The following is a 24,990-nucleotide window of genomic DNA, read 5'->3' on the forward strand; positions in this document are numbered from 1 at the left end:
GACTCTGTGTCAGACACTGGACTGAGTAGTGGCAAGAAAAGGTGGTGAGCAGCCCACTGAGTGTAAATCTACTGAAGTGTTATGTTATCAGAGAATTCCATAAACACATGTGAAATGGTAATTCTGACAAGTTCTGTGAAGCAAAGGTTATGGGAGTGTGTGTATGAGGGGAACATAGCCTCGTCACAAAGGTCAGGGAAGACGTGTCTGAGGAAATGATACATGAGCTGAAACATAAAGGCCAAGGAAGAAATGCAGTGGGGAATACTGAGTACAAGTGCTCAAGAGGCAGGAAGAACTCAGAGGCCTGTCTGGTAAGATGGAAGAAAATGAAAGGTTTAAGATAAGAACTGAAGCCAGAATAGCATATTCATGCAGGTAATGTTAAGACTTCTCTTCTTAATTCTAAGAATTCAGCAGAGAAATCATGGAAATTTTTGTGTGGGAAGGGGACAACTCAAACAAATTATAAGACTGCTCTGGCTACATTCTGGAGAAACATGGAACCAGAATAGACAGTAAATCATGTAGACTTTGAGATCACCCAGGAGAGGGAATATAGTTGCTTGGACTGCAGTGCTGGTGGCTAAGATGGAGAGATAGAGATACCAAGAGAATGGAGAGGATGTGGCATCAAGAGTGACCCCTGGATTCTGGCTTTTCAAACTGCATGGATTGTGGGGCCACTCATTAGAACAAGTGATGTGTCTTCGAGTCATCGAAAATGAGAAGGCTACTGGATAAAAGGAGAGCTCAATAAAGAGGGCTAGGCTAGAAATGGAATTGAGGGAGTCATTTGACACTGAATCTGTCTTATGCTGTTCAAAGAACTTCCCAGACTTCTGCACCTTCAATGTGACAGAAAGTTTACCACTTCAACAACCAGATATGCATATAAGGGATAAGAAATTCCTTATGTTGAACTAAAAGCAAAAACTTTCTGAAGTAAATCTACTTTTTATTTCTGATTCCATCTTTGAACAAATGGTATTGTTCTTCTACCTAACAGGACTTCAGGAATTATTGTATATGGCTTCATCATTTCACCATTCACCTCAGGTCTTCTGCCCAGCAAAAATTCTTTCAGATCAACCAGCAATCTAGTCCTTGTCCATCTGTTCTGCTTCATATATTATAAACACAAAAACAGGCCACCCCTCCCTCAAAGTGAAATACATTTCAGATCTAAATATTTGGAGCATTATTTTCAAACATGATATGTTTTCCCAAGCTTTTGTGCCTTTCCTCATGCTGTTGCATAAACATGTAACATAGTAGCTCTACAGCAGAGGCTAAGGAGACCCATGAGCTAACTATAGGAACTATTTCCAGGGGAATAGCTCAGATAGCAAGTGGCCACTAGCATATAGGTCTATAGGTCAAATTGGATCTAGTAGTGACCAATATCATAATACTCAGCTTTGTCTTGACTTATAACTGGGAAACAAGCAAAGGCTTTCTAGATAGTGTCCATGCCTTGAGTTAAGGGCCATCATATTTGCCCTGTTAATCAGAGGTCAACTGTAATCACAGAAACCCACAGACCTGGTCCTTGGGCAGCCCCTGGTCCATTTAGGAACCCTTCTGGGGGCCTTAAAGTCCTCAACTAAATCCTCTACATCTTGTTACGAGATGAAGGAAGAAAGACATGGAAGACTAGATAGTTTTAGAGGCTAGAAAGTGGCTTACACTTCTCACATTCTGTTTCTCACATGTCATTAACCAGAACTCATGTGGCCCATATAACTGCATGGAAGCCTCTGGAATGTAACATAGATGTCTTCCCAGGCAACAGGGTTTGATAATCACACCTACCTAATTAGGGAAGTAATACAAGCTTGCTTGCTGTCTTTCTCCCCAAAGTCTTCTGTCTCTGTTGCCAATGTATTTAGCATTTTAGGGCTCTTTTCAATATGCATCTAGTCTGCCTTTCATTTAAACTGGCCATTTCCTCACTCTCCAAGCATTTGCTACACTTTTACTCACCCACATCCTTACTCAGGTGCTTTCTTCTTGGATGCCCTATAGCTCTTATTTTTGAAATCTTATCAGTCATTCAAGGTCCATTCAAGAGGTCACAAATTCTTCATTCCCACTGCCCTGTGTTATAGTTTCCTGCTTGCTGTGTACTTTTACCTCACTTCAGACTCTCTCCAGGGAAGCCATATATCTTATCTATTTTGGGTCACTGACATCCTCTAAAAAATGCCTAAGACAGTGCTAATCAAGCATTAGTTTAATAGAGTTGAATAGTTATATTTGTTATGTCCTTAAGGGGAAATATGTGCATTTTAGTAGCTTTTCTTCTCACTCTTTTAATTTAGGAAAAAATTGTATAGCAGTGCTTCTCAAATGATAGCATAAGAATCACTTGGGAGAATTTGTTAAAAGTGTAGATTTCTTCCTCCATTCCCAAGATTCTAATTCTACATTTCTAACATTGGATCCCAGTATCTTCATTTTTTTCCTTTCTAATATTTTTAATAATACAGTATAAATCTTTTTTTTATTTTATGAATACTTTTTTTACATTATTCTTCATTTTGTACATTTATTCATCTCAGTTGTAATCCCCATGGACTTCATACCACCACTTCACCCATGTGCCATTACTATAGTCCCATGTGCTCTATAAACCAGACATTTTTCAGGGGAGAAGAAGGGAACAAGATCAAAACTGAGGTGGGAAGTGTCTGCATTCTTATCAGTGCCTAGGAGCAGAGGGATTTAGATCATATGACACTTAGATTTACTGTCAGGAAAATGGTACCATGGTGCCTGCTTTTGCCCACTATTGAACTGTTAATGCCTTCCTTTCCAAAACAGATCAATTCATTAACAGAGGAATGAGCAGTGTGCGTAACAATAAAAGTCAAGATGTTTGTCACATTGCCTTTGGATCCAAAGTTCTTGGACCACCTCCACTCTCTGGCAGAAGGAATAACCTGAGGATGTCCAGTGAGGTAGGAGCAAGGTTTGAAGAGCCAATCTAAGCTTAAATGGCATGGTAAGCGAACAGATTTCTTCCCCATGAAGAGGAAAAAGAGACACTATATGCCAAAGGCAGAATTGAATACATTTGGAACAGAAAAATCTATATTTTAAAAGACCTCAAAATTGTTTCCTTTTTGTCATATCAACATAATTAACATTTTTGAGCCCTCTTTTCATTAAATATGTTTCCAAAACTTAAAGGCAAATATAGATGAGTACATTTTGTGGCCTTCTTCAAAAAAGAAGTTGGATCATCTCCAGACACCTTACAATGAACAGATTCTCAAATGTTACATTTTTTCTTAATTTCTCCTGAATTTCTGACATACACAGTGATTTTTCAGTTCAACTCCTACCTGCTAAAGATGGAATATAGCAAATAAGTACACTTTAATGTATGTGTCTAGGAGACTTGCTAGTCTTCTATTTTATCACACAATTTCTCCTTTCCACTACTAATTTTCTACCATAATTGCCTGCTCCACCAACATTTTTACCTTCTAGTTGCTTTCCCCCACTCATTTGTCCAAATATAGTCTGTGGGAAATAAATGTAATTCTTGTATTTTAAATTGTACAGATTAAACCCTTTTCTTTATAGACAATAAAATCTGTTGGCTCCAAAAATAACCGATCATACCAGCAGTCCACTGTGCAAAAGTGTGAAAACAGTGCAGAAATGTCAACCTTGCTGTCTGAGTCTGAGGAACAAGGAGATAAAGAAAATATTCTCCAAATAAAGCAGACTGTACCTATTCATGGTAAGAAAGAATCATGCATAAAGATCAATAGCTAGGGAGAGAAGTGAGAAATGTTCTCAAGATAAACCCAAAGTTCTGTATATATTTACAAATGAAAAGATTGGTAGATATTAAAATATGTTTAGAATTCTCATGTGTATGTTATCTCCAAGAACCTGTCACTGTACTTATTCCTTCATTTCAAAATGCTATAGTATTGCATGATGATGAAATGGGTAAAGAAATAATAGGACCCTAAATGGCTATTTTATAGATTCAATATTTATATTCCCAAGTGGTATTTTGGAAATTCATTTTAGGTTTTCTTAATAATTTTATCTTTTAATTAATCTCTTCCATTTGTAAAGTGCTCTTTATTTTCTCTCAATGATATGACAAAGCAACCCTGTCATTTAAAAAATAAAGACTTTTGTCCCATTTTGTATCAATATATTGAGAGTACAAGAGTAACAACAGAAAAGTAAAGTGATCTACAGTTTGTAATCATTGGAAAGAATTGAGACCAGAATCCAAGATTTATTACTCTATCAGTTTTTCCACTCTCACTGTTCTGATTTTGGTGAAAGTTGGCAAGGCATGAGGAGGGTATTTGAGTTCATCAAAAATAAATGATCACGGGTCCTCCCTGGTGGCACAGAGGGTTAGAAGGCAACACTGCAATCTAACTGCAACCCTCAGTATAGCCCCAGAGGTGACCCACGTGGCATGGCAGACCTCTCCTGACTTGCCCGCTGCTCCCCTCAGCAGTGTACTTTGTCAATCTGCCTGTTCAGCTCCCCAGTTTGTCTCTGGGGAAGCCTCTCATCACCCCTGAACCTCTGGTTGTACCCCAGTTCTGTATGAATAAATAAATCTTTAACAAATAATAAAATAAATAATCACTGTTACAAACTGTCTCCCATGGAGTAGTAAGCTGAGATGAGAAAATTAATAACTCACTGTGAGACTTTGATCAAGTTTCTCAAACCCTGTCTGTGAGCCTCAGTTTTACATCTGTAGAGCAGAAATATAATTAGTACTGGCACTAGTAGGCATATAACAGAACAGCCATCCCAAAGTGTCAGTATGAAGATTTAGTAAGATAAACCAGTACAATTTATCACATTGTGCCAAGAAATTAAGTATACACTAATTGTTAAATGCTACGATGTTGATGATGATGATGGTGATGATGGTTTAAATTATAATTATGGTCCATCTCCAGGTTTGCTCTCAATGCAGTGGGTTCTTTTGAAAACTGTTCTCCACATTCTCATTGAAACATAGTTAACTATGCTTACTCTTTAAAAAAAAAAAGAGATAATTTTTCTATAATGACTGTCAATTCTATTTTATAGCATGTTGAATAATTAATATTAATCAAGTAACTCTAAGATTATTTACATAAATAAAATATACTGGTAATTTTTGAAAGTCTGATAGAATCCTAATAATGGAAGAGGAATAAACCTATTTCCTTAGAATGAATAAATTGTGTCTTTAATACAGCTTTACTTTATGTCAAGATAGTACATGAACATTCTCATTATAGCTATAATTGTATTTACTGAGTTATTTCAAACCATATAGTACTTTCTGTTCTGACTTTTTGTTCTTTAATATGAAAATGTGCCAGCCAATCTGCATCCACATCCCCCTCAAGAACCATCAGCAGATAAGAATAATAACAGGAGAAGATTACGGTTAAAAAGCACCAGCAGAGAAAGGACAGAGACACCCAGCGGTATGGCACTGATTCAATACTATCTTATATCTGTATATTATTCAGAGCAATGGGATCTCTCTATGTAGGTTATAAATTTCAAAGGATTATGAACCAATTCATTTAAAATATAAATGTCTGTCCTATAGGGATTATGGAAATCAAATTTTCTACAAAAGAATTGCTCTAAAGCCCTAACAGAGATTTTCTAGATTAAATAGATAGCACAGAAATAAAGGACTGCCTATTTTTACTTGCAAAACTAAAAAAGTTAAAATATTGGTTTGTTTTTTTTTAAAGAGCCAAATTTGATAGAGGAAGGTCCTCCTTATAGATTTTACTGTAACTGAACTTACCTCATAATTTTCTATTTCATTATGTCTCTGCTTTTTAAATTGGGCCTTTCCAATTTGTTTTTTTATGTATGTTTTCAGTCCCTTTGGACTCCTGGCCACCTGCTATAATAATGTAGGTTGAAATTTAAACTGTTTGAAACTATTTAGATATTAAACAAATGTAGAGGTTGATTATAGTTACTTGTTTAAATATTGGATTTGAGGCATATCTACATAAATGTGTATAAACCTACATTATTAATCTATCCTGACTCAAGCCTCGTGTATAGCATGTATGCATCTGTTGGCATAATTTCTCCAAAATGTAAGGTTCTTGGGTAGGTGGAAATTCAACTTACTAAGTTTCATGTTATTTTTATAAAATAATAAGTAGAAAAGTTCATTCTGTACTATGCCTGTGTCTAATTTCTTTAGATCCTGAAGGCAAAAGCGTGGCTTCAAAGAGGCAAGCTTAGTTAGAGTTGGAATTCAAAGAAAACACTCCATTTTAGGTGTTTGGAACCAAAGAAAAAAATATAAAACTCCTTAAAAGTCATATGGGTTTATAATTCTTTTTGTCATACATTATAAACCTTAAATCTAAACTATTCCCATGTAATGGCAAGGAATTTTAAGATAAATCTCTGCAAAAATGCATCTTAAAACATTATACTGAAAACTTACATTGTCACCTATAACATACAGGGAAGTTTATTAAATTGATACCATTCTTCACAAACTAATTTTTATAATTATCAAAACGAGTAATATAGTGGAAAATATTTGTTCCAATAAAGGCAGTTCTTTGGGACATAACAGAAATGAAGATAAAGCAGCAACGGCCCTCACCACTGTGCTGCAACAGAGAGCAGAGACGCTGAACCCCGGCATTCCAGCACCCCAGTCTCTTGATCAAGCAGGTTGGCATCTTTATTATACCATTATTAATAACTAATAGGAATATATTAAAACAGCTCAACCCAAGAATCTTGAGTTACCATCCAATCATTTGCTAATCTATCACTTTTTGTAAATTTCCTTTCAGTCTTGATTTTTACATCAAATTTTGATGGATGAAGAGTGTTCTCACTTTCAAGTTTTATTACATTGATTTTCCTACCCCAGCAGAAAGCTTAAAACTTCAAAGTTTTCACATGATATTGTCCCCCTCCCCAATAGCTACTGTTGCATTTCTCCAGTCCTCTTTATAGTAGAGATGGCTGGAGTGGAGAGCATCAAGCCCAGCAACATATCTTGCCTAGCAGGTGTGTGATACTTTCACAACAGCAAATTGCTTTTGAGCAAGGGAAAAAGGAAAATAAATGAAAATTGTTTGTAGTTTGTCAGTCTTATTTATGCAATGTTGAAACCTTCATTAAAATGTTAGGCGCAATTAGTGTCTCTAGCATAAATCTGACTGTGTAGAAAAACTAATTAGATGTTTAGGTGATCATTCTTGCATTTATCTTGTTTGCTGCAATATTGTGATTACACAGTAATTTACATATTTTCCTAAGAAAACACACCAAATTATTCATTACAATTGATATGAAAATACTTGAGGTAGAACTACAAATTCAAAAGAAGCATGTGGATATGAGATAGAGTTTGTTCACTTTTTTCACCTTGACGTTTGACAGTTAGTAATATGTTTGGCAATAGGCCATACAAGTTGTGTAGTTGCATAATGAAGATTCCCAGTAACTTTTTCTCCAAAATCTGTGCATGCCCATCTATATTATGTAACACATGAGTTTTTATCTTCTCTAATATTTATGGAAGCATTTACTATGCTTACAAAACATTTACTATGCTTACCTGCTATGTACTTAGCACCACAGGGGTTACTGTCCAAAAGAGGACAGCCCAATGAATCTAGTCATTTTATCTGCCCTCAACAATACTGATTGAAGAGCCTCCACCTCCTCTGTGAAGGTTGTCAGATGAAATAGATTCAGTATACCACTGACATTAATGCTATACCTAAATACTCTGATCCTAAAAATGTGAAAGCTTTGTCCCTAATAGATTTTCTTTAAAGATATACAGTTATTATCCTTTTTGTCGGCAAATTATATTCTGTGGTAGTCTTAGGTTAAGCAACAGTAAATTATGATAAATTTTATTTGTGTCATCAATGTTATTTTTCATTGAAGGTCATTTTGTTGATTGCTTTTGCTTTTATAATGTAAACTTTAGAGTTCCAAATCAGCAAGTCTTAGATATCTTTTGGTTTCTTTTCTTGTGATGATAAATGTAATCAGATGCAATAGGCCAACATAAAATGACTATGTCCGTGTCATGGTTCAACACAACACAGATTCTTTTAAGATGTTCACCATTTGCCTATTGGAACAAGTAAAAGTAAATTTTAAGAAAAATATAAATGAACTAAGTTAGAAAATGCTTAAGTTTTTCTTCCTGACATTTTAAAGAAGTAAGTGTAATTTAATAATATTGATTATAAAGATTTGTGCTTCCTTATTTGCCTAGATCAGAGTTATAAAATCTGTCTTAGTGTTGAATAGAAGATTAACATTGTTGAAAGTTTTGACAATTATATCTCTGTAATAGTACCCACTATTTTTAAATAAAACGATTAGTGCTATGCAAACAATCTCTTTATATCAAACCATTCTCTTCTAAAATTAAGCATAAAGGCCTTTTTCACCAGATTAATGAATTCATCAGTCACATTAACAAGTATTTCTGTGGATTTACTGTTACTTGAAAATTCTACTCTGTTTAATCTGTGAATTATCCTATTTAGTCATCAGACAGAAAAAGACTCAACCTTTTCATGGTTTCCTCTCCTCCATTACTGGTAATTTGAACAATGCCCAAATAATTTCTTTAAATAAACTTCTTACGGACTCCATCATCCTCCAGTTAAAAGAAGATATTAGTACATCAAACCCTTTACAATTTTGAAGATTTCCTTTTCTGAGACATCAAATTAATGAGGCTGTGCTATAAAGAAGTTGCTGTGAAAGAGGTGATAATTATTTTAGACATAAATTTCCTGGCTGGTGTTTTAACTCAGATGCAAAAGTGCAAATGAGTTGCCCATAGCTATAGACACTGATCTATAAGTTAAATGTTTGGCAGTTTACAAGATAGTGGATAAATTGCCTTCTTTGGCTTTAACATTCTTTGATAAATCTGTTTCAACAAGAAATTTTAACCTAACTGCATGCCTAAAATAACATCTACAGAACACTAATTTTCGTCATCTTTTCCAAATGTCAGATGAGTGGATATTTCCTGCAAATGATGACCACATTCCCCATTTGGCATGTAGCAGGCAGTCTTTACTTCTGGATGATGATACCCACCACTCTTCAAACCTGTGGCTAGAGGCCAGCCAGGAAAGTGAACATGACCTTCAAAGAAAAGACACCCGGATTGTTCCAAAGAACGTTTTCACTTTTTCATCAAGACCACGGTCAGCACCGCATGGAAAGACACAGAATATGTCCCCAGAAGGCTGTCCATTTATTTTGGATCTGAGCGAAGATACCAGTATGACAAGAGATGCCCCATTGGAGAATGATCTTTATGACAGTGACAGCAGCGAAGAGGTACACTGCTTGATGAGTGAAGTAGCTTTAAAGCACAGTTGTTCCATTAATTCCAGTAAGCACTAAAACTGTTGAAATGAAAGAGGGGAAATCAACTGCTATTTATAAAAATGCAGCAGATTGCAATGTCAGTCAACAGTTGCCTTGGGTTGTTATGGTAACTCTAAATTGCTGCCTTCTTTTATTAACAGTCAGCCAATTTCATTTTTAATTATGGAAACTCGTTTTTTGTTTGGTTTGTTTTTTCATTTTAATCTTTGTCTCACAGAATAAGAACTAATACGCAGTTTAGTTAGAAGAGATCAAGACCAGTAAAGCATTGAGACCACATTGTTCTAGATCTCTGGGGAAATTGTGTTGCAGTTGCTAAGCATTCTCAGTTGACGGTTTTCTGGCTCCCTTATCCTTCTGCCATCTTTTCACCTTAAACCTATTAGGACTCATTATTTTCCATATGGTCCCAGAATTCCAAGATTTGTGCCAATTAAAGTTTAGATAATAAATCATGACTTAGTGCCAGAACTCACCTTACAGTAGGCTTTTTATTGATGATGTTTTAGAATACAAATGTATCGTATAAATTAATAAGCTCATTAAAAGTTTAAGAAAATTTATTTAAAAATCAAACTGAGTATATTCTGAAACATTTGTTTAAAACAACACATTAGGGTAACTCTCTTTTGCCCACATGAAATGAATTTGTGAGGTGGGTATTCATATTTTCCAGGAAAAAAAATAATTACTTTAAAAGCAGGGTACAGTCAAGTTATGGTTTAACATAAATATACATATCATTTCCATGTAGAAATTATAGAAATAATTACAAAAATGTTTTGTGTATGCTTACAAAACTTTTTTTAATAACTATACCTGATCAATTTATATCCCCTTTGGATAGTGGAATGTAAAATGGGAATCTGAATCTTCCTTCAGATTCACTGAGAATATGGTGATTTTATTCAAGCAGTGCCTATGGCTTTTTTGCCATTTCAAAGAAATGTCTTCAGTGAAGTACCTGGAGAGATCCTTTTTTCATAATAACCTTTTTTCATCTCTGTTTCTGAGTGTGATGAAACTGTTAGACATACCAAGCATAAACCTACTACAAGCTTCTTTATGATGCCAGCGTTTTAAATGTTGCTATAGACATCTTTATTCATCCTGAATAACATTAATATTTGCCTTCAGCCTCTAGTATTGTTCCCATCCCAGTTGTCAATTATTCTACACTATTAATTGGCTTATCTGATTAACTAATTCATCTTTTTGTTCATGGGATCGGCGCATCCCCTTCTGATGCACACAATACCATCTTTTTTACCTAACCCAAATTAATGGAAATTTCACAACAGGAGGGAAATGGTAGGTCTTTGGAAAACTGAGAGGGAAATAGTATGGAGAAACTATCCTTTGATTAATCAGCTTTGAGGAATGTACTTCTTTATCCTGTGTGAAGGGAAAGCCTTGCCAGGAAGTAGAGTTTCATGAGAAAATGGACAGTCTTAGATTCTCAATGCCTTCATTTGCTATCACTTTATGTGCTACTAACTACTCTGTGTGCTTTTTGCTACTAGCTACTCTATTTCTGACATCCTTCAACAATTATGATGCAGACACGTACTTTTACCATCTCTGTGAAACTGACAATAAACAGAATCTGTTACCCAGTTCTCGCTAGCATAGCTATCTGATCGCCCCTGTGCCATGACCAGCGCAGTGCTCAGCAGCATGTGGCTGAGTGTCTCATGGGACCAGCTCTTTGCTTACACCTGCCCTGAGCAACTTTTAATCAGAGGGACAGCCAGAGAGAAGGACCGATAACCTTGCCATATTGTGCAACTTTGGGAGTTTACTGTTAGAAAAAATAGGAAGATTCGTACTAAAATATGAAACTATAACTAACAAAAATACCAGGCTATACTTAAAACAAATTATAGAATTTTTTGTAATCTCTTCCTTATCAAACTGAGTTTTGCTTTTGCTTTTTGTGGGATTTTTTTATGAATTCTCTTCCGGTAAAATTATTTATCCTGTTTGTTTTAATCCATAGGAAATTGGATTGCATGTATAAAATGTTTCTTTGCAAATAGTACTTGAAGGAAAATAAGTTTAGTTGACATCTTTGTTGATTAGTCGCATTATTTTAGAATGCTGTAGCCTTAGAATAACATAGTATGGAAAATATCGTATGTTATAAGTAATAGTGGACAAATAAGTAGTAATTATGTATTTATTATGCTTGAAATTTATAACTTGTAGTTTTAAAAGTCTTTATCTGATATTAAGCCATTGAGTATTTTTAAATGGAAATTAAGTATATTCAATAGCATATAAACTATGCACAATCAAATCACATTATGATGATAAAAGAATAGTGCATGTATAATAGCAAAGGCTAATTAAAATAAGCTTTCAGTGATACATTATAATTTAAGTTGCTAGTAATAATCCATATCTGAGATCTTTATTAGTGAGAATTAGCCTCAAAAGTATGAATTGTTTTGTACATGCTCTTGTCTTAATCTGTATTTTACTATGTATTTTATCACCCAGGCATTTATATATACTAATATTGCTTGATAATTAATTTATAAGTTATAATTCTCATTTGAAAAGCATACTATGCAAATATATTTTGTGCTGAGCTATAAAATCAATGCTAACATGTAAAATGAATTATACTAGGAAAGCAATTAAAACAGTGCTTTCATACCATTGCAGCATCAGAAAAAAAATAAACCTGTTAATATTATTCACAGCATGATTTCTGGTATATATACCTGGTTTGTAACTTACAATAGCTTTACATTAATATTTCCTTACTGCTTAGTTTAATTTTTTATCTAGAAATACTGTCATTTTTTCTTCTAAACTCTAGCCCTGTATAACATAGGAAAGCAGAATTTGCAAGTCCAGGTAATTTGTCTTTCAGAACAGTCCAAATTGGAACATTTGAGCCAAAAAATTACTCATACTTGGACATAAATTATGTGGACTGACTACCTGGAGTGTTCAGAATAGCTAGGAAGCACCCTGATCTTCTCTCCGTCTAACTCTATGGAGGACTGCAAAGGACACATTTACAAGAATAGAGTAAGAGACCTATCCATTTCTCTCCTGCCCCTCAGCTATCTACTATTGTTGCTTTTGAGGTATTTTTTTTAGCTCAGCAATAAGCTATTTCACTTTTTTTTTTTTTTTGGCCTGGTAGCTTATATTCCCAGGTTATATGCCAAACCACTCACCCCTACATTTCACTAAGGATTTTCTCAAGCATACTTATATACAAACAATCGAAAGGATATTTCCTCAATATAAAGCTGCTTATATTTCTGTATTTAAACTATTTAAATGTCAATTTATATGTTAGGTAAAAAATGTTAGGACTCTACATTGAAAACATTTTCTTGCATTTTTATTCTTGTATATTATCATTTACAACCTAACATACACACTAAACCTACCAGGCAAATTTGATACTTACTCCAAGTGAGTAATTCTTTCACATCTGTGTGTCTTTATTATTATTTGAATTTCTGCTCTCTAAAAAACTCATAGGACCCTTGGTTTACTGTGACTTGGCTTTTTGTTGTTATAGGCAGGTTAAAAAAAAGTGTAAAATGCTTGTCTGCTGAAACATTCTATCACTTTTGCTAATAGATAAGCATCTTGCAGATAAGTACTTGTTTGTTGGTAACAGTTTTCATAAGAAATATTTAGAGTGTTGTCAGATTTAAAAGCTTGAAATCTAAGTTATAGAAAAATGTTTTAGTCTTGTATAATTAAAGGAACTTCATCATTTTTCCCAAATATTTACATGATGATGTTTGCCCACCTCACACAGTCCCAATAACTTCTGCTATGATTTGTCTGCAAAGCATCATTGACTACAGGTAAAGATGTTTACAAAAATAATGTTCCCAACTCTTTAATATACTTTTATTAGCATGCTGAAGGTTAGTTACTTATTAGAAACAGTAACTCTGCCTCTCATTTTATTAGTTTATAAACTTGTAAATGCATTATAAACCACCATTATCAATTATCCTTGCCACCCAGAAGGAATTGTATTTTAATAGCTTCCTATAAATTTCAAGAGGAAGTAGTATTCTTGAGGATGGTTCTTAGAGAAGAAATTTACATATTTGAGTGGTCCATTTTGATATCAAAAAAGGAATCATCTTTTTTTTTCCTAATACTATGACCAAAATCTTTAGCTCCGTTTGTGCAAATAACTTTTTTAGTTGACAACAAATTTACCAATATAATTTCTATAATTTCTGTTTTCTGATGCTGCTGATGATCACCTAAAAAAGTGCTGTCAGCTTCTACATTTAGTTACTGAAACACTGGACAAAAAAAAAAATATTCCTGCTGACTCAATCTCAATTACAAGTTCAAACTGCTATCAAAAGTGTGCTTAGAATATTGCAGATGTGTTTTGTTACAGAACTTTTAATAATGTTGTATAAGATCTTTTTCACAATGAATTGAATTTAAAAGTCAATTCAAATAAAAATTAATATGATCATCCACTCTTACAAAGGCTAACACAGAGCTATCTCCTAACTCACTCAACATTAAAGTTGGGGTACAAAGAACTTGGGTCCCATCTGCTCCAAGTAGGCGGCCCTCAAGAGTCATTAAAATTTTCTTTTTAAAATTACAGCTCAGTAAGAGCAATCCATTTTGTGCATCGAGTAATTATTGTCCAAATGCCCATCTGCATGTCCTTTTAAGAATGTTGTTCAACAGAGGAAGTGCTGGCTCCTTGGGGAAATCATTCTCATCTTCAGTGTACATATGCTGTGCTACAGTTAATCAGGCAAACTCTATTGATGTTCCTGGCACTGGGGCGTGATTGAATATTTAACAAACAAATGTTTCTGAGCCCAGAAGACAAGTGGTTCAAGAGATTTGGGACTTTTTTAAAAAATATATTGCTTTTAAATCAAAAGCATTTTGTATTTGTTCTTCTGAAAAACAGATGAACAGATGATTGGAATGTGAAATTGGCATGACAATTTCTGTACTATTCTGACAAATTATATTCAATTGCTGTACAGGTTTTCAGAAGCTAAATAGTAAACCAAAGAGGGAAAAGTGGTTGTTTTTCAAATAAACCATAGTAAGCTAACTTCTTGCATATAACAAATGCATTTGTTCTATATTAAAAAATTAACGCAAAAGCATTTGAGCCCAAATGAGTTATCATGTGAAACCAGAAAGTATCATCCATGCTTTATATCATCTACTTTAGTAAGATAAAAGTGTTCCTAACAAAAGGAATAGGGTTTGCCAGTATACCATTCCTAGTAAATACTATGCTATATTTTATTCTCCACTTACTTCCTCTCTGAAAAAGAAACTAACCCAAGTTAAATCAAAATCTTAGTCCCATGTCATCTTGCCTTTCTCATTTCTTCTTTTTTCCCTTTTAAGATCTGAGATAAATTGAAATTAGTGATTTGGAGATAGCCAAAGTAAACAAGCCTTTAATATCTTATGCAGATTTTCTAAATATTTGCCCTTTGCATATATTTAAAATAGCTTGGGAAATAGCAAGGTAATAAAATAGCAAGGTAATACAGTGCATTACCTTGGAAATGCACTGTAACCAAGAGAATGCTGACCAGGGAACACAACTAAATCTGTCCACTTCTTGTCCATCCCCAAAACATGGTCAGCATAATAATAGAAATAATAGTATTTTTGAACTTTTTATGACATTTGCTGCCTTCTATCTTATCAAATTATTACTTTTGTAGGTACTATCTCTGTATTTTATGCCTTTAAGACTTTGTCTCTCAAGAGCAGTGTTCATATTAATCTTAACTCTGCCTCAAAAATGCTTTCCACATAGCAGGAGCTTAATAAATATTTGTTGAACTAATATTTATTACAAAAATCTCTTAATTTCTGCCTATATCATATACAAATGGAATCTTAGAGTAATCCAGATTCTGACCAGAAGATCATAATCATAACTTTTCTACTAAACCAGCCTATTTCCAGAGACAGTTTGCTTAAAATCCATAGTACATGTCTTTATTTTTAATTATAAAAATATAATGGAAATGAGTAAATAGAGTATCTTTTAGTCAAAGAAATTCTACTGCCAATTGTATACAGCAATTACAGGAAATTAAGTATTTTTTTTAAGTTGGAAAGAGAGCCAGAATAAATGTTTAAAATCCAATCCGAGTTGCATCAATGCCTTTGTAGAACTAAGGATTAGAGAATGATCTCTGCTTACCTTCTCTAGCTAGAACTAGCTTTTTTATCTCTGTGAAACAAAAATTTCAAAAATCATCACTCCATCCCCTCATAATTTAGAACACCAAGCATTTTCAGGTTTCTGGCACTTTTTCTGGTTTTCTGCTCATATGTTCTTCAATGGCATGAACATGTTCAGGATTCCCAGACTGGGAGGGAAGGCTGAGCTCACTCAGTAAAGGACACACATGCAGCCACATAGTTGCACCCAAAGCCTGCAGCTGAGATCACACAGAACTGTTGAAAGGCAAAACTTTCTTACCCTTCTTACTTTTCACTTGGGACAGAAAATAGGCCCATGGATGGATACCAAGTCACCTTTACCCTATCTGGCCCTGGGTCTCTGAATATAAGTTTCACCACCATTTTTAAAGAAATATATTTATTAGACAAAAAATACAGCCCCAAGTGAGTATGTGAAGAATATTCATGGAAAATGTTCATGAAACACTGCAATTCTCTTTACTTACTACACCTAGGCAAGTTATTTCTTAGGAGAGGCTCTAAGACCAGGTTCCAGAACACAACTATCTGCTAATCCCACTGACTTCCCACAAAAGGGAAAAATCATAACACGACAAGATTAAGCCTCTCAGACACTATGTAAGAAGTTTTCAGAGTTCTTGAGTACAGCATACTCTGCCTTTTTTAGACTTCTCAGATCAGATCAGCCTCTCCATCATCACCATTTTCTTAACTCAGCCTCCTGAACATTTCTAGTAACAATATAATGGGCTCTTAATGGCCTCCCTTTCCTATCATCACAGTGACCCCACAAACAATATCCACACAAGCTCACACCTGTGTCTTATCTTCTGTGCCATCCTGGCATTTCCCTGCTTCGGGTCACTCAGGGATTCCTTGTTGCCTTAAGACAAATCCTTACACAGCAGGGATTACCTTCTGATCTGCCATTATGTGCTCTTAGAATCTGCAGCCGAGGCATGATGAAGATAGGAAGTGGCAGAACAATGATAGACACAGGCAGTTTGACCCCTTCCAATTAAAAGGTTTAATTAATTCCTCTGTGTGTTGTGTCCAACCTAGAACAGGCTTTCTCACATTTACACACACTTTACATGTATGAAAGAGGAGTTCCACCTTACATAGGAACTGGTATTTGAGTGTGTACAAAGGCCAGAAATTCAGGAAACAATTCAACAGTTCAAAGTTTAAAAATGCCAAACTTTGCATGTTTGGTTCTGTGTGGCTATAAATGAAAGGATGGGGGAATAGCTTCCTGAAACTGATTATAAAATATACATCATCAGACATCAAGTATCTTTAAAATGTACTTTGTTTTTATTGATTTTTTTTTCCTATTGTAAGTTTATCATTTTAGCATCCATTTATCTATTACATGTTAAGTAGAGGAGTCAAATTGAAAATGCCAACCATGGCAAGCGCAAGCAATGATCACATTAGTTTTGCTTTGAATTTATTACTTCATAACAGAAAAATCTACCAACTGAAATAGATTTCTCATTTTTATTATTTACCTTCATGGCCATTGATTTTATGTGTGTAATTTCTTCTTTGGGTTTTAAATTTTGAACTTTTACTTTCTTAGGGACAATCACAGAAAAATGTACTTGTAAAAGTCTAGCTTTGATTTTCAGCTTTACACGTAATTACAGTTAATGAGAGTCATATCTTATCAAAAAGTACTTTCTATAATTGAAATTCTCATATAAGAAAATATTTCACCAAGCACATCCTGCTAGATATATTGCTCTTCAAGAATAAAACTGTCCTATAATAAGGCAAAAATACTTTGATAGGCCCACTTATTTTTCAAGACTGAAGAAAATTATATTTTATTGAGCTTTATCTGAGGAAGAAGAGCAGGGTTTGGGGGGCATGGAGTAGGGATTTCATTTGGGCATACAAAAATGTTGGTGTCTACTTGTTAGGAGAAAAGGACAGTGTGGAGATAACTTTTTTTTAATGCCAGGTTTTACAGCCTTGCTAGTATTTTGACAATGGATTCCCCTCTCAAGTGTCATCTCCTTAGCTCTTCCGCCACTGAAGCACTCATCATCCTCACAGAGTCCATTGGGCTCTCCCCACTTTGTTCTCACCTCTCCGTCTCCCCATCCAAAAGCCGTGGACTTGTCATAAGCTTTCAAGGGTTAGTTTTTTGTTTTTGTTTTTTTTTTAAAGATTTATTTATTTTTTCATACAGAACTGGGGTACAGGCCAGAGATGAGGAGGGTGAGAGGATTCACCAGGGGCAGAGTGGGGAGCAGAACAGGCAGATGGATGAAGTACACTGCTGAGGGGAGCAGCGGGCAGGCCAGGAGAGGTCTGTCAACAGCCATGTGGATCTCCTCCGGGGGCAGGCCGGGATTGAACTTATGTGGAAGCGGTTTTAGATTATCAGTGCTGTGCTTTAACCCGCTGCGCCACCAGGGAGGGCCCCAAGGGTTAGTTTTAAAGTTTGTTTTTGATCTTCTCTGGTTTCTCTATATTCCACATTTAAGTGATAGTATTAGGTATTTATCTTTCACCTTCTGACTTATTCCTCTAGCATAATCCACTCCAGCTCCATCCATCTTGCTGTAGTGGCATGAGTTTATCTTTTTTGATCACTGAGTAGTATTCCATTGTGTGTATACAACATCTTCTTGATCCAGTCATCTGTTTTGGATCACTTAGGTTGTTTCCATATCTTGGGTCTTGTAAATAGTGCTGCAGTAAACATAGGGATGCAGGTTTCCTTATTTTTAGAGTAGCATTATCTGCTCAAATAAGTGTAAGTTCAGGTTCTTTCTCTTCCCATGAAGTTAACTTATCAAAAAGTCATAGTATATAGTTCCTAGATGTTTTAGTTACTCCCTATAGATCCTCTTCTTTTAGACATTCTTTGGAATAAGGACATTGAGGGACTATTAATGTTCTTTTGTTAATCTGGTAAAAAGTGTGCCTTTCCTAAACCAGAGGCAGATTTAGCAGTGCATTGTAGCAAGTGATTTATATTTGTTTGCATTGCTACTTTTAGTTACTCATATTTTATTGCAAAATAAAGTAATATATATGTTTTTTTCCTTTGATTCATAGAGTATATAAACTTATTAAGAACTTGTCAATTTATTTACCACATTTCAACTCAAAATGATTTTCACTTTGTTCTCCATGTAGGGTAACAGTGTCCAGGGTTCTCCAGTTCCAACAAGTAGTCCTTCAGGGTTAACTCAGTTAACATTAGAGAGCAAGCTGGCAGAGGCTGCAAGGTGGACAAGCAAAGGATATCTTAAAAGTGCCCACTCAGAAGCAGGAGCATCAGAAAGCCAGAATTCCTTGGCACAGCAGATAGATAGAAAAGACCGTCAAAGGAGTTTGGTGCCTACACCATGCCTTTCTCCCCCTGGAAGAAGCGACTCCTCCCAGAAAGCTCCAGATCCTATTATCAAAGCAAAGAACCCACCAGCCCAGCAAGTGCCAGTAAACAAAGCCTCCCTAAAGGAAATCTCAGGGGAAAAGTTGAAATTGATTCCCGAAGTGTCCGTAAGTGGCTTCTCTGTGGTTTACATATGCAGGCAGCACAGCCTACTGTGTTCTGATCTTTTGAATGGCACACACTTTAGCAGTGTCTGTTTTTCATCATCTGGGTGATCAGTAATGTATTTTCTTTCCTATTCACAGCAGCTGTTAAGACTATATTGCACATCCCAACCATAATATATTGCACATCCCAACCATAATAGAATGCCTCTTGTTTTTAATGAGAAAGATAATTATCATAATAGTTATTTTTTATTTCCCAGTTACTTCTCATAATTTTAGTTATCATGGTCTGCGAATCATAAATGAAGATCTTATTTCTGAGCCAAAAGCTTGCCAGTAAAATTGACAGCTTTTCAATAACAATCTACATTAGGAACCATAAAAACGTCATTATTCTATTCACTTTCTGGTCTCTTTGCAGCATTTCCCCAAATAATAAATGATATGAGTGAAGGTTAACAGTAAAGCAGTGTCATTGAATAAATCCCTAGGCTAGTTTGGTGGCTATATTCATGTCCATCAGATTGATTTTTTTTCATTCTGTTAGTACTTTTCTTCCTTCAGTTCCCCCCTAGCTGCACTTAGAAACTAGAGAACAAATGAGGCTATGCAGAGCAAATGGCATATATTCCATTTTCTTCAAACATCAAAGATTCTGTATATTTGTCATGCCCTAAGTATTCAGTGTGTGTTGTAATGTTAAGCTTTCGTTCAATTATGTTCTATGCAATTTAGGATGGATTAATTATGATTTAGCACCCGTTGTAGACATACTTTGTATAAACCATTATCTACAAAATCGAAATAGCTAATATTACTTAACATTTCCCATGTGCTAGTTGCTCGGCCAAGCCTTTTCCCACAAACTATTTCATTTAATCCTCATAAACAGTGACCCTGAGAAAGTATTATGATCCCCATTTTTTCAGATGAGGAAACTGAGGTTCAGAACAATAATACATTTCGTTCAAATACAAGAGTGATTTAGTTAAGGGGTCACAACTCGAACACAGTTTCTCTGACTCTAGAACACCTGCGTGGGTAGTGCCATGCTGAGCTGCATAAACAAGTCTTAGAAAACTGATGGCCTCACCTCAAGAGACATGCAAAGATGAAACTGAAGTGTTTTCCTCTTTATAGCTCCTATTTGTGTGCATGTGCACATATGTAAGAAAATAGTAAATCTTTTAACCTAATGAAAATTATGTTCATTATGGTGATTAAGGAAGAACAGCTGGCAATATTTTCCACTGTTCAAATACAAATGTTCCACCTGACTGTGTTTTTTCCCCTTTGGTTGTGCTAATTAACTGACCATCCAGATTTACCCTACAACACAGCTTCAGTTGATGAATCAATACTGGGCTGCCAATAACAGAACCAGACCAGGTCTTCTGAGAAACTTCTGTTTAGTTTTACCGTAAATTCTTTGCTACCACTTTCTCTTATAAAAATATGTCATCCTATCTATATGCTTCTTTGGTAGAAATAAAACCAAAGCATAAAAATCAGCATAATAACTTCAGTCACAAATGGGCTTCTGTTAACTGGTCACTCAGCAAAGTACACTGCCTGAGAAACAGTGCTCTCGGACAGCACAGAGCACAGCAATGAAAGAGGAAAGGAACCCACATTTGCAGAGAGTGAGGCCTTTCTTCACCCCTTCTCTTCACCTAAGAGGTTTTTATGATAAAACAGTTCCCAGAAACCATTTTGGTTATGTTAGGAGACCCTTCATGCAGCCTCTCACTGCAGATTACAAAACACCAGCCTGACATGCTGTCTCTTCCGCAAAGGGTCCCTCTGAGATGTTACTATTCCATTCTACAGCTAAAGAGACTGACAGAGCAATCCCTTCAAAGGGATAAAAGGGAGAAGGAGCTTTATCTCTGGTGAAGGAATAAAGGCACAAAGGCATGGCTTCCTATTTGCACAGAGTTTTGACCTCAATGTCAAAATTTGATCTCTAACAACCCACACAATCACTACAATATGCCTCACAATTGTGAATGTGATCATCTCAGTTTAATAGGATAGAAAAGTATTGAAGGCATCTGCAGTCTGCCCCATTTCAAAGTGAATCTGCAGTGGGAATAGAGTGTTCTTCCAGAGACACCATTTAAAAGGAAATTCATGTTATAGCAAAAGGGATCTAGTAAAGGGTCATAGCCAAAGGGGTCTCCACTTGATGTTTGAAGTTAAGGATCTGAGCACAAATCTCCTCAAATGAGTGTGTATGCTTATTAACTCCACAAAAGGGTTTTTCTCTAGATCCTAGAAACCCATAGGAGTGACTTTTTAAGTAACCCCTGAGTTTTAGTTCACACAGTATAAAATTCAGCATTATTTAGATCATTTTAATCACTCCAAAAGGAAAGTTCAAATTCATTAATAGTCACTCCCCATCTCCCTAGCCTCCCCCTACCAAAACTCCCGGTGACCACTAAACTAATTTTTTTTTTCCTATCTTGGACTTTTGATACAAGTGTAATCATACTGTGTGTGATCTTTTGGGTCCGACGTCTTAAACTTAGCATAATATTTTCAAAGTTCATCCATGTTATAGCATTTCATTCCTTTTAATGCCTGAATAACCACCCACATTATGGAGTTGGCATATTTGTTCATTCATTTTTCATTCAATAGAATCTTGGTTGTTTCCAAGATTCTAAATTTTTACACGCAAGTCTTCATGTGGACAAATGTTTTGTGGAAAACTGCCAATCTGTTTCCAAAGTGTCTGTACCATTTTACATTCCTACCAGTAAGGAAGGTATAGATGTATTAGGTGCTGGGAGAGGAAAGACAGGGAGGGCAGGATATCCAGTTTCTCCACAACCTAGTTAGGACTTCTTATTGTCGGTCTTTTTATATAAACCATACAGTATGCAGGGAGTAATATCTCACTGTGGTTTGCATTTGCATTTCTCCTGACCAAAGTATGGAGCATCTGTTCATGCGTTAATTAGCTTTTTGTATCTCCTTTGGAGAAATGCCTATCCAAATCCCTTGCCTATTTCTAGTAGAATTATTTACGTTTTCATTGTTCAGTTGTAAGCATTTAGATACAGATCTTCTATAAGGTCTATGAGATGCAAATACCCCCTCTCATTTCTTAAGTTTTCTTTCCATTTTTTGATGGTGGCCTTTGAAACATGAAAGTTTTAATTTTGATGAAATCCAGTTTATCTGTTTTTTTTAACCTCTGTTGCTTGTGTTCTGGTATTACATTGCCTAATTGAAACCACAAAGATTTACTGTTTTCTTCCATAAGTTTTATAGTGTTAAGCTCTTAATTTTAGTCCTATGATTCCATGTTGAGTTATTGTTTGTATATGTAGGAAAGTAGAGATTCAGCTGTATTTTTTGCATGTGGCTGTCCAGTTATGCCAGCACCATTTGGTTGAAAAATTGTTCTTTCCCCGTTGAATTGTCTTGTCACCCTTTATGAAAGTCATTTGGCCATAAACATAAGGGTTTATTTCTGGACACTGAATTCTGTTCTCTTTATCTATATGTCTCTCTTTATGCAGTGCCACACTGATTTGATTAGTATAGACTTTGATTGTTCTTGCTTTTGTTTTAAGGTTTATTTATTTATTCATACAGAACTGGGGTACAGGCCAGAGATGCGGAGGGTGAGAGGATTCACCAGAGATAGAGTGGGGAGCAGAACAGACAGATCAATGAAGCACACTGCTGAGGGGAGCAGCAGGCGGGTAAGGAGAGGTCTGCTGCACCATGTGGATCTGCTCCAGGGCAGGCAGAAGTGGCTTAAGCTTCTTTGTGCTGTGCTTTAAACCGCTGCGGGGCCTGATTGTTTTTAAAGGACAGATTTAATAGGAAAAGGATAAAGAAAAAGAAAGGCACCTACATAGTCATAGGCAGCCAGGGATGTTGCTGATTATTATAGTTTTACCGTCGGTTTTGAAATCTGGAAGTGTGAGTGCTACAATTTTTTTCCTCCTTTAATTTTTTGTTTTTTGTTTTTTTGTTATACTGAGCCCCTTGCATTTCCATTTGAACTGAGGATCATCTTATAAACATCTGGCAAAAAAGAAAGGCAGGATTTTTATTGTGATTGCATGTATCAAACCTCTATTTCAATTTGGGAAATATCATTTTAATAATATTAAACATTGTAATCTGTAGCATTTTTTTTTCATTTATTTGTGTCTTTAATTTCAGTAGTGGTTTATAGGTTTTTTAATATAAAAATCTTTGCTTTTTTGGCTAAATTTATTCCTAAGTATTTCATTCTTTTTGATGCTATTGTGAATAGATTTGTTTTCTTAATTTCATTTTTGTTTGTTCATTGTCAATATACAGAAATACAGTTGATTTTTATATTGCTTTTGTATCTTGCAACCTTGCCGAACATTTATTAGTGTTTTTATAAATTCCTTAAGATGTGCCTTATATAAGATCATGTCATTGTGAGTAGAGACATTTCTACTTCTTGCCAACTAGATGTGTTTTGTTTCTTTTTCATACCTAATTGCTTCCATAAATGGATTTAATTTGAAAGGAAAACTTTTCCTTCAGGTTACTTAAATTCTTAGCTTTCTATTCTTAACCCCAGTATGAATCCTGACACATGATGAACTCAGTCAGGCCTAGGATTCTGATGGTATGACTCATAGGAAATATACTTGGTAATAGAAGACAATTTTGAGAATTACCCTAGGACTAAAAGTCCATGTGATACTAATATGAATGCAGGTGGGAAACTGTCTTTGCTGGTTAGCACTCATGGAATTTACATGCAGAGCACTAACATACATGTGAGTTTCTACCCCCTGAGCTGGATTTTTAAAGTGAAGGGCCTCCAGGTGATAGGATATGGAGCTATCCTGGTTCTGATTCTAGATAAGAACAGCACCTCTTCTATTGACCACTTGTCAAGCCAGATACTCTCCTGGTGATACACTGACAGGATAAGATAAGACAGATAAGACCTCTCTCTTACATCTATTGGAAGACACAGGCAATGAACAAGTAAGGACAGAAAGTGATTATACACTATGATAAAGACATGTGAAGTGAAGAAAAAAAAGAGGGTGATGCTGCAGAATGGCAGAAGAGGGCAGAATGGTAGGTTCTTAGTCCTCTTGGGTAGCAGAGGACTTCTGAACTGGTGTTTTAAGTTTAAGGTGAAGCCAATCATGCAAAGAACATGGGAGTGTTTTAGGCATCAGGAATGTAGGTACAAAGCTAAAATGGGCATTTTGAGAAATTAAGTAGGCCCATACAACTTTCATCTGTAGGTAAGGGGAATTTAGAGAAGGACAAGGTAATAGAGGTCGACAGGGCTCAGATAGTTTAAGTTCAGGAAAGCCCTCGAGGAAGAGTGTTGTTTATTCCAAACTGATTTTAGCAAGGCAATGACATTTACATTCAAAAAGGATCCTGCAGCTGTGTGAAAGTGGAGGCAACAAGACAAGAATGGAAAGAGAACACAACAGAGCATTACTCTGATAAATGAGAGTGGAGATGGAGAGAAGTCACAGATGACTAGAATATGTGGAGGTAGAACAGGATATAGGGAAGAGGAAACAAGAGGGATCCAAGATGACACAAGTTTGGAACTTGAGCTACCAGGCAGATGGTCATTTCATTTACTGGGTAGCAGAAGATTTCTGGTGCATCTGAGCCATAATCTTAGCCATCAAAGTATTACAATTGGGAATCTTAAGTTTACATTCCTACTGAAACTCTGCTCTTGAAATGTGTCAACAGGAAGTGACTTGATGACAAAGGGAACTAAAGGCTGTTAAGGAAGTACAGGAGAATACTTTCCAATCCTCTGTGTGGAAAGTATTAGTAATTCTTAAG

The 24,990-nt window shown here is 35.5% G+C and overlaps 1 protein-coding gene across 4 annotated transcripts in view; it reads left to right on the plus strand.

Annotated features, from left to right (window-relative positions):
- LOC101621854 (chromosome unknown open reading frame, human C3orf67) overlaps positions 1 to 24,990 on the plus strand; it is a 181,920-nt gene that overhangs the window by 90,664 nt on the left and 66,266 nt on the right. For 3 of the 4 annotated variants that reach the window (XM_004676021.2, XM_012720661.1, XM_012720659.1), the window contains exons 8-12: positions 2,827 to 2,963; positions 3,595 to 3,754; positions 5,370 to 5,477; positions 6,589 to 6,711; positions 9,041 to 9,372. In XM_004676021.2, the coding sequence (XP_004676078.1) occupies positions 2,827 to 2,963; positions 3,595 to 3,754; positions 5,370 to 5,477; positions 6,589 to 6,711; positions 9,041 to 9,372 (860 nt within the window). The remainder of the gene's footprint in view (positions 1 to 2,826; positions 2,964 to 3,594; positions 3,755 to 5,369; positions 5,478 to 6,588; positions 6,712 to 9,040; positions 9,373 to 24,990) is intronic. The other variant, XM_012720660.1, reaches the window with a different exon arrangement.

This window comes from Condylura cristata, unplaced genomic scaffold (genome assembly GCF_000260355.1).
Source record: "Condylura cristata isolate star-nosed mole 26May11 unplaced genomic scaffold, ConCri1.0 scaffold00004, whole genome shotgun sequence".
NCBI lineage: Eukaryota > Metazoa > Chordata > Mammalia > Eulipotyphla > Talpidae > Condylura > Condylura cristata.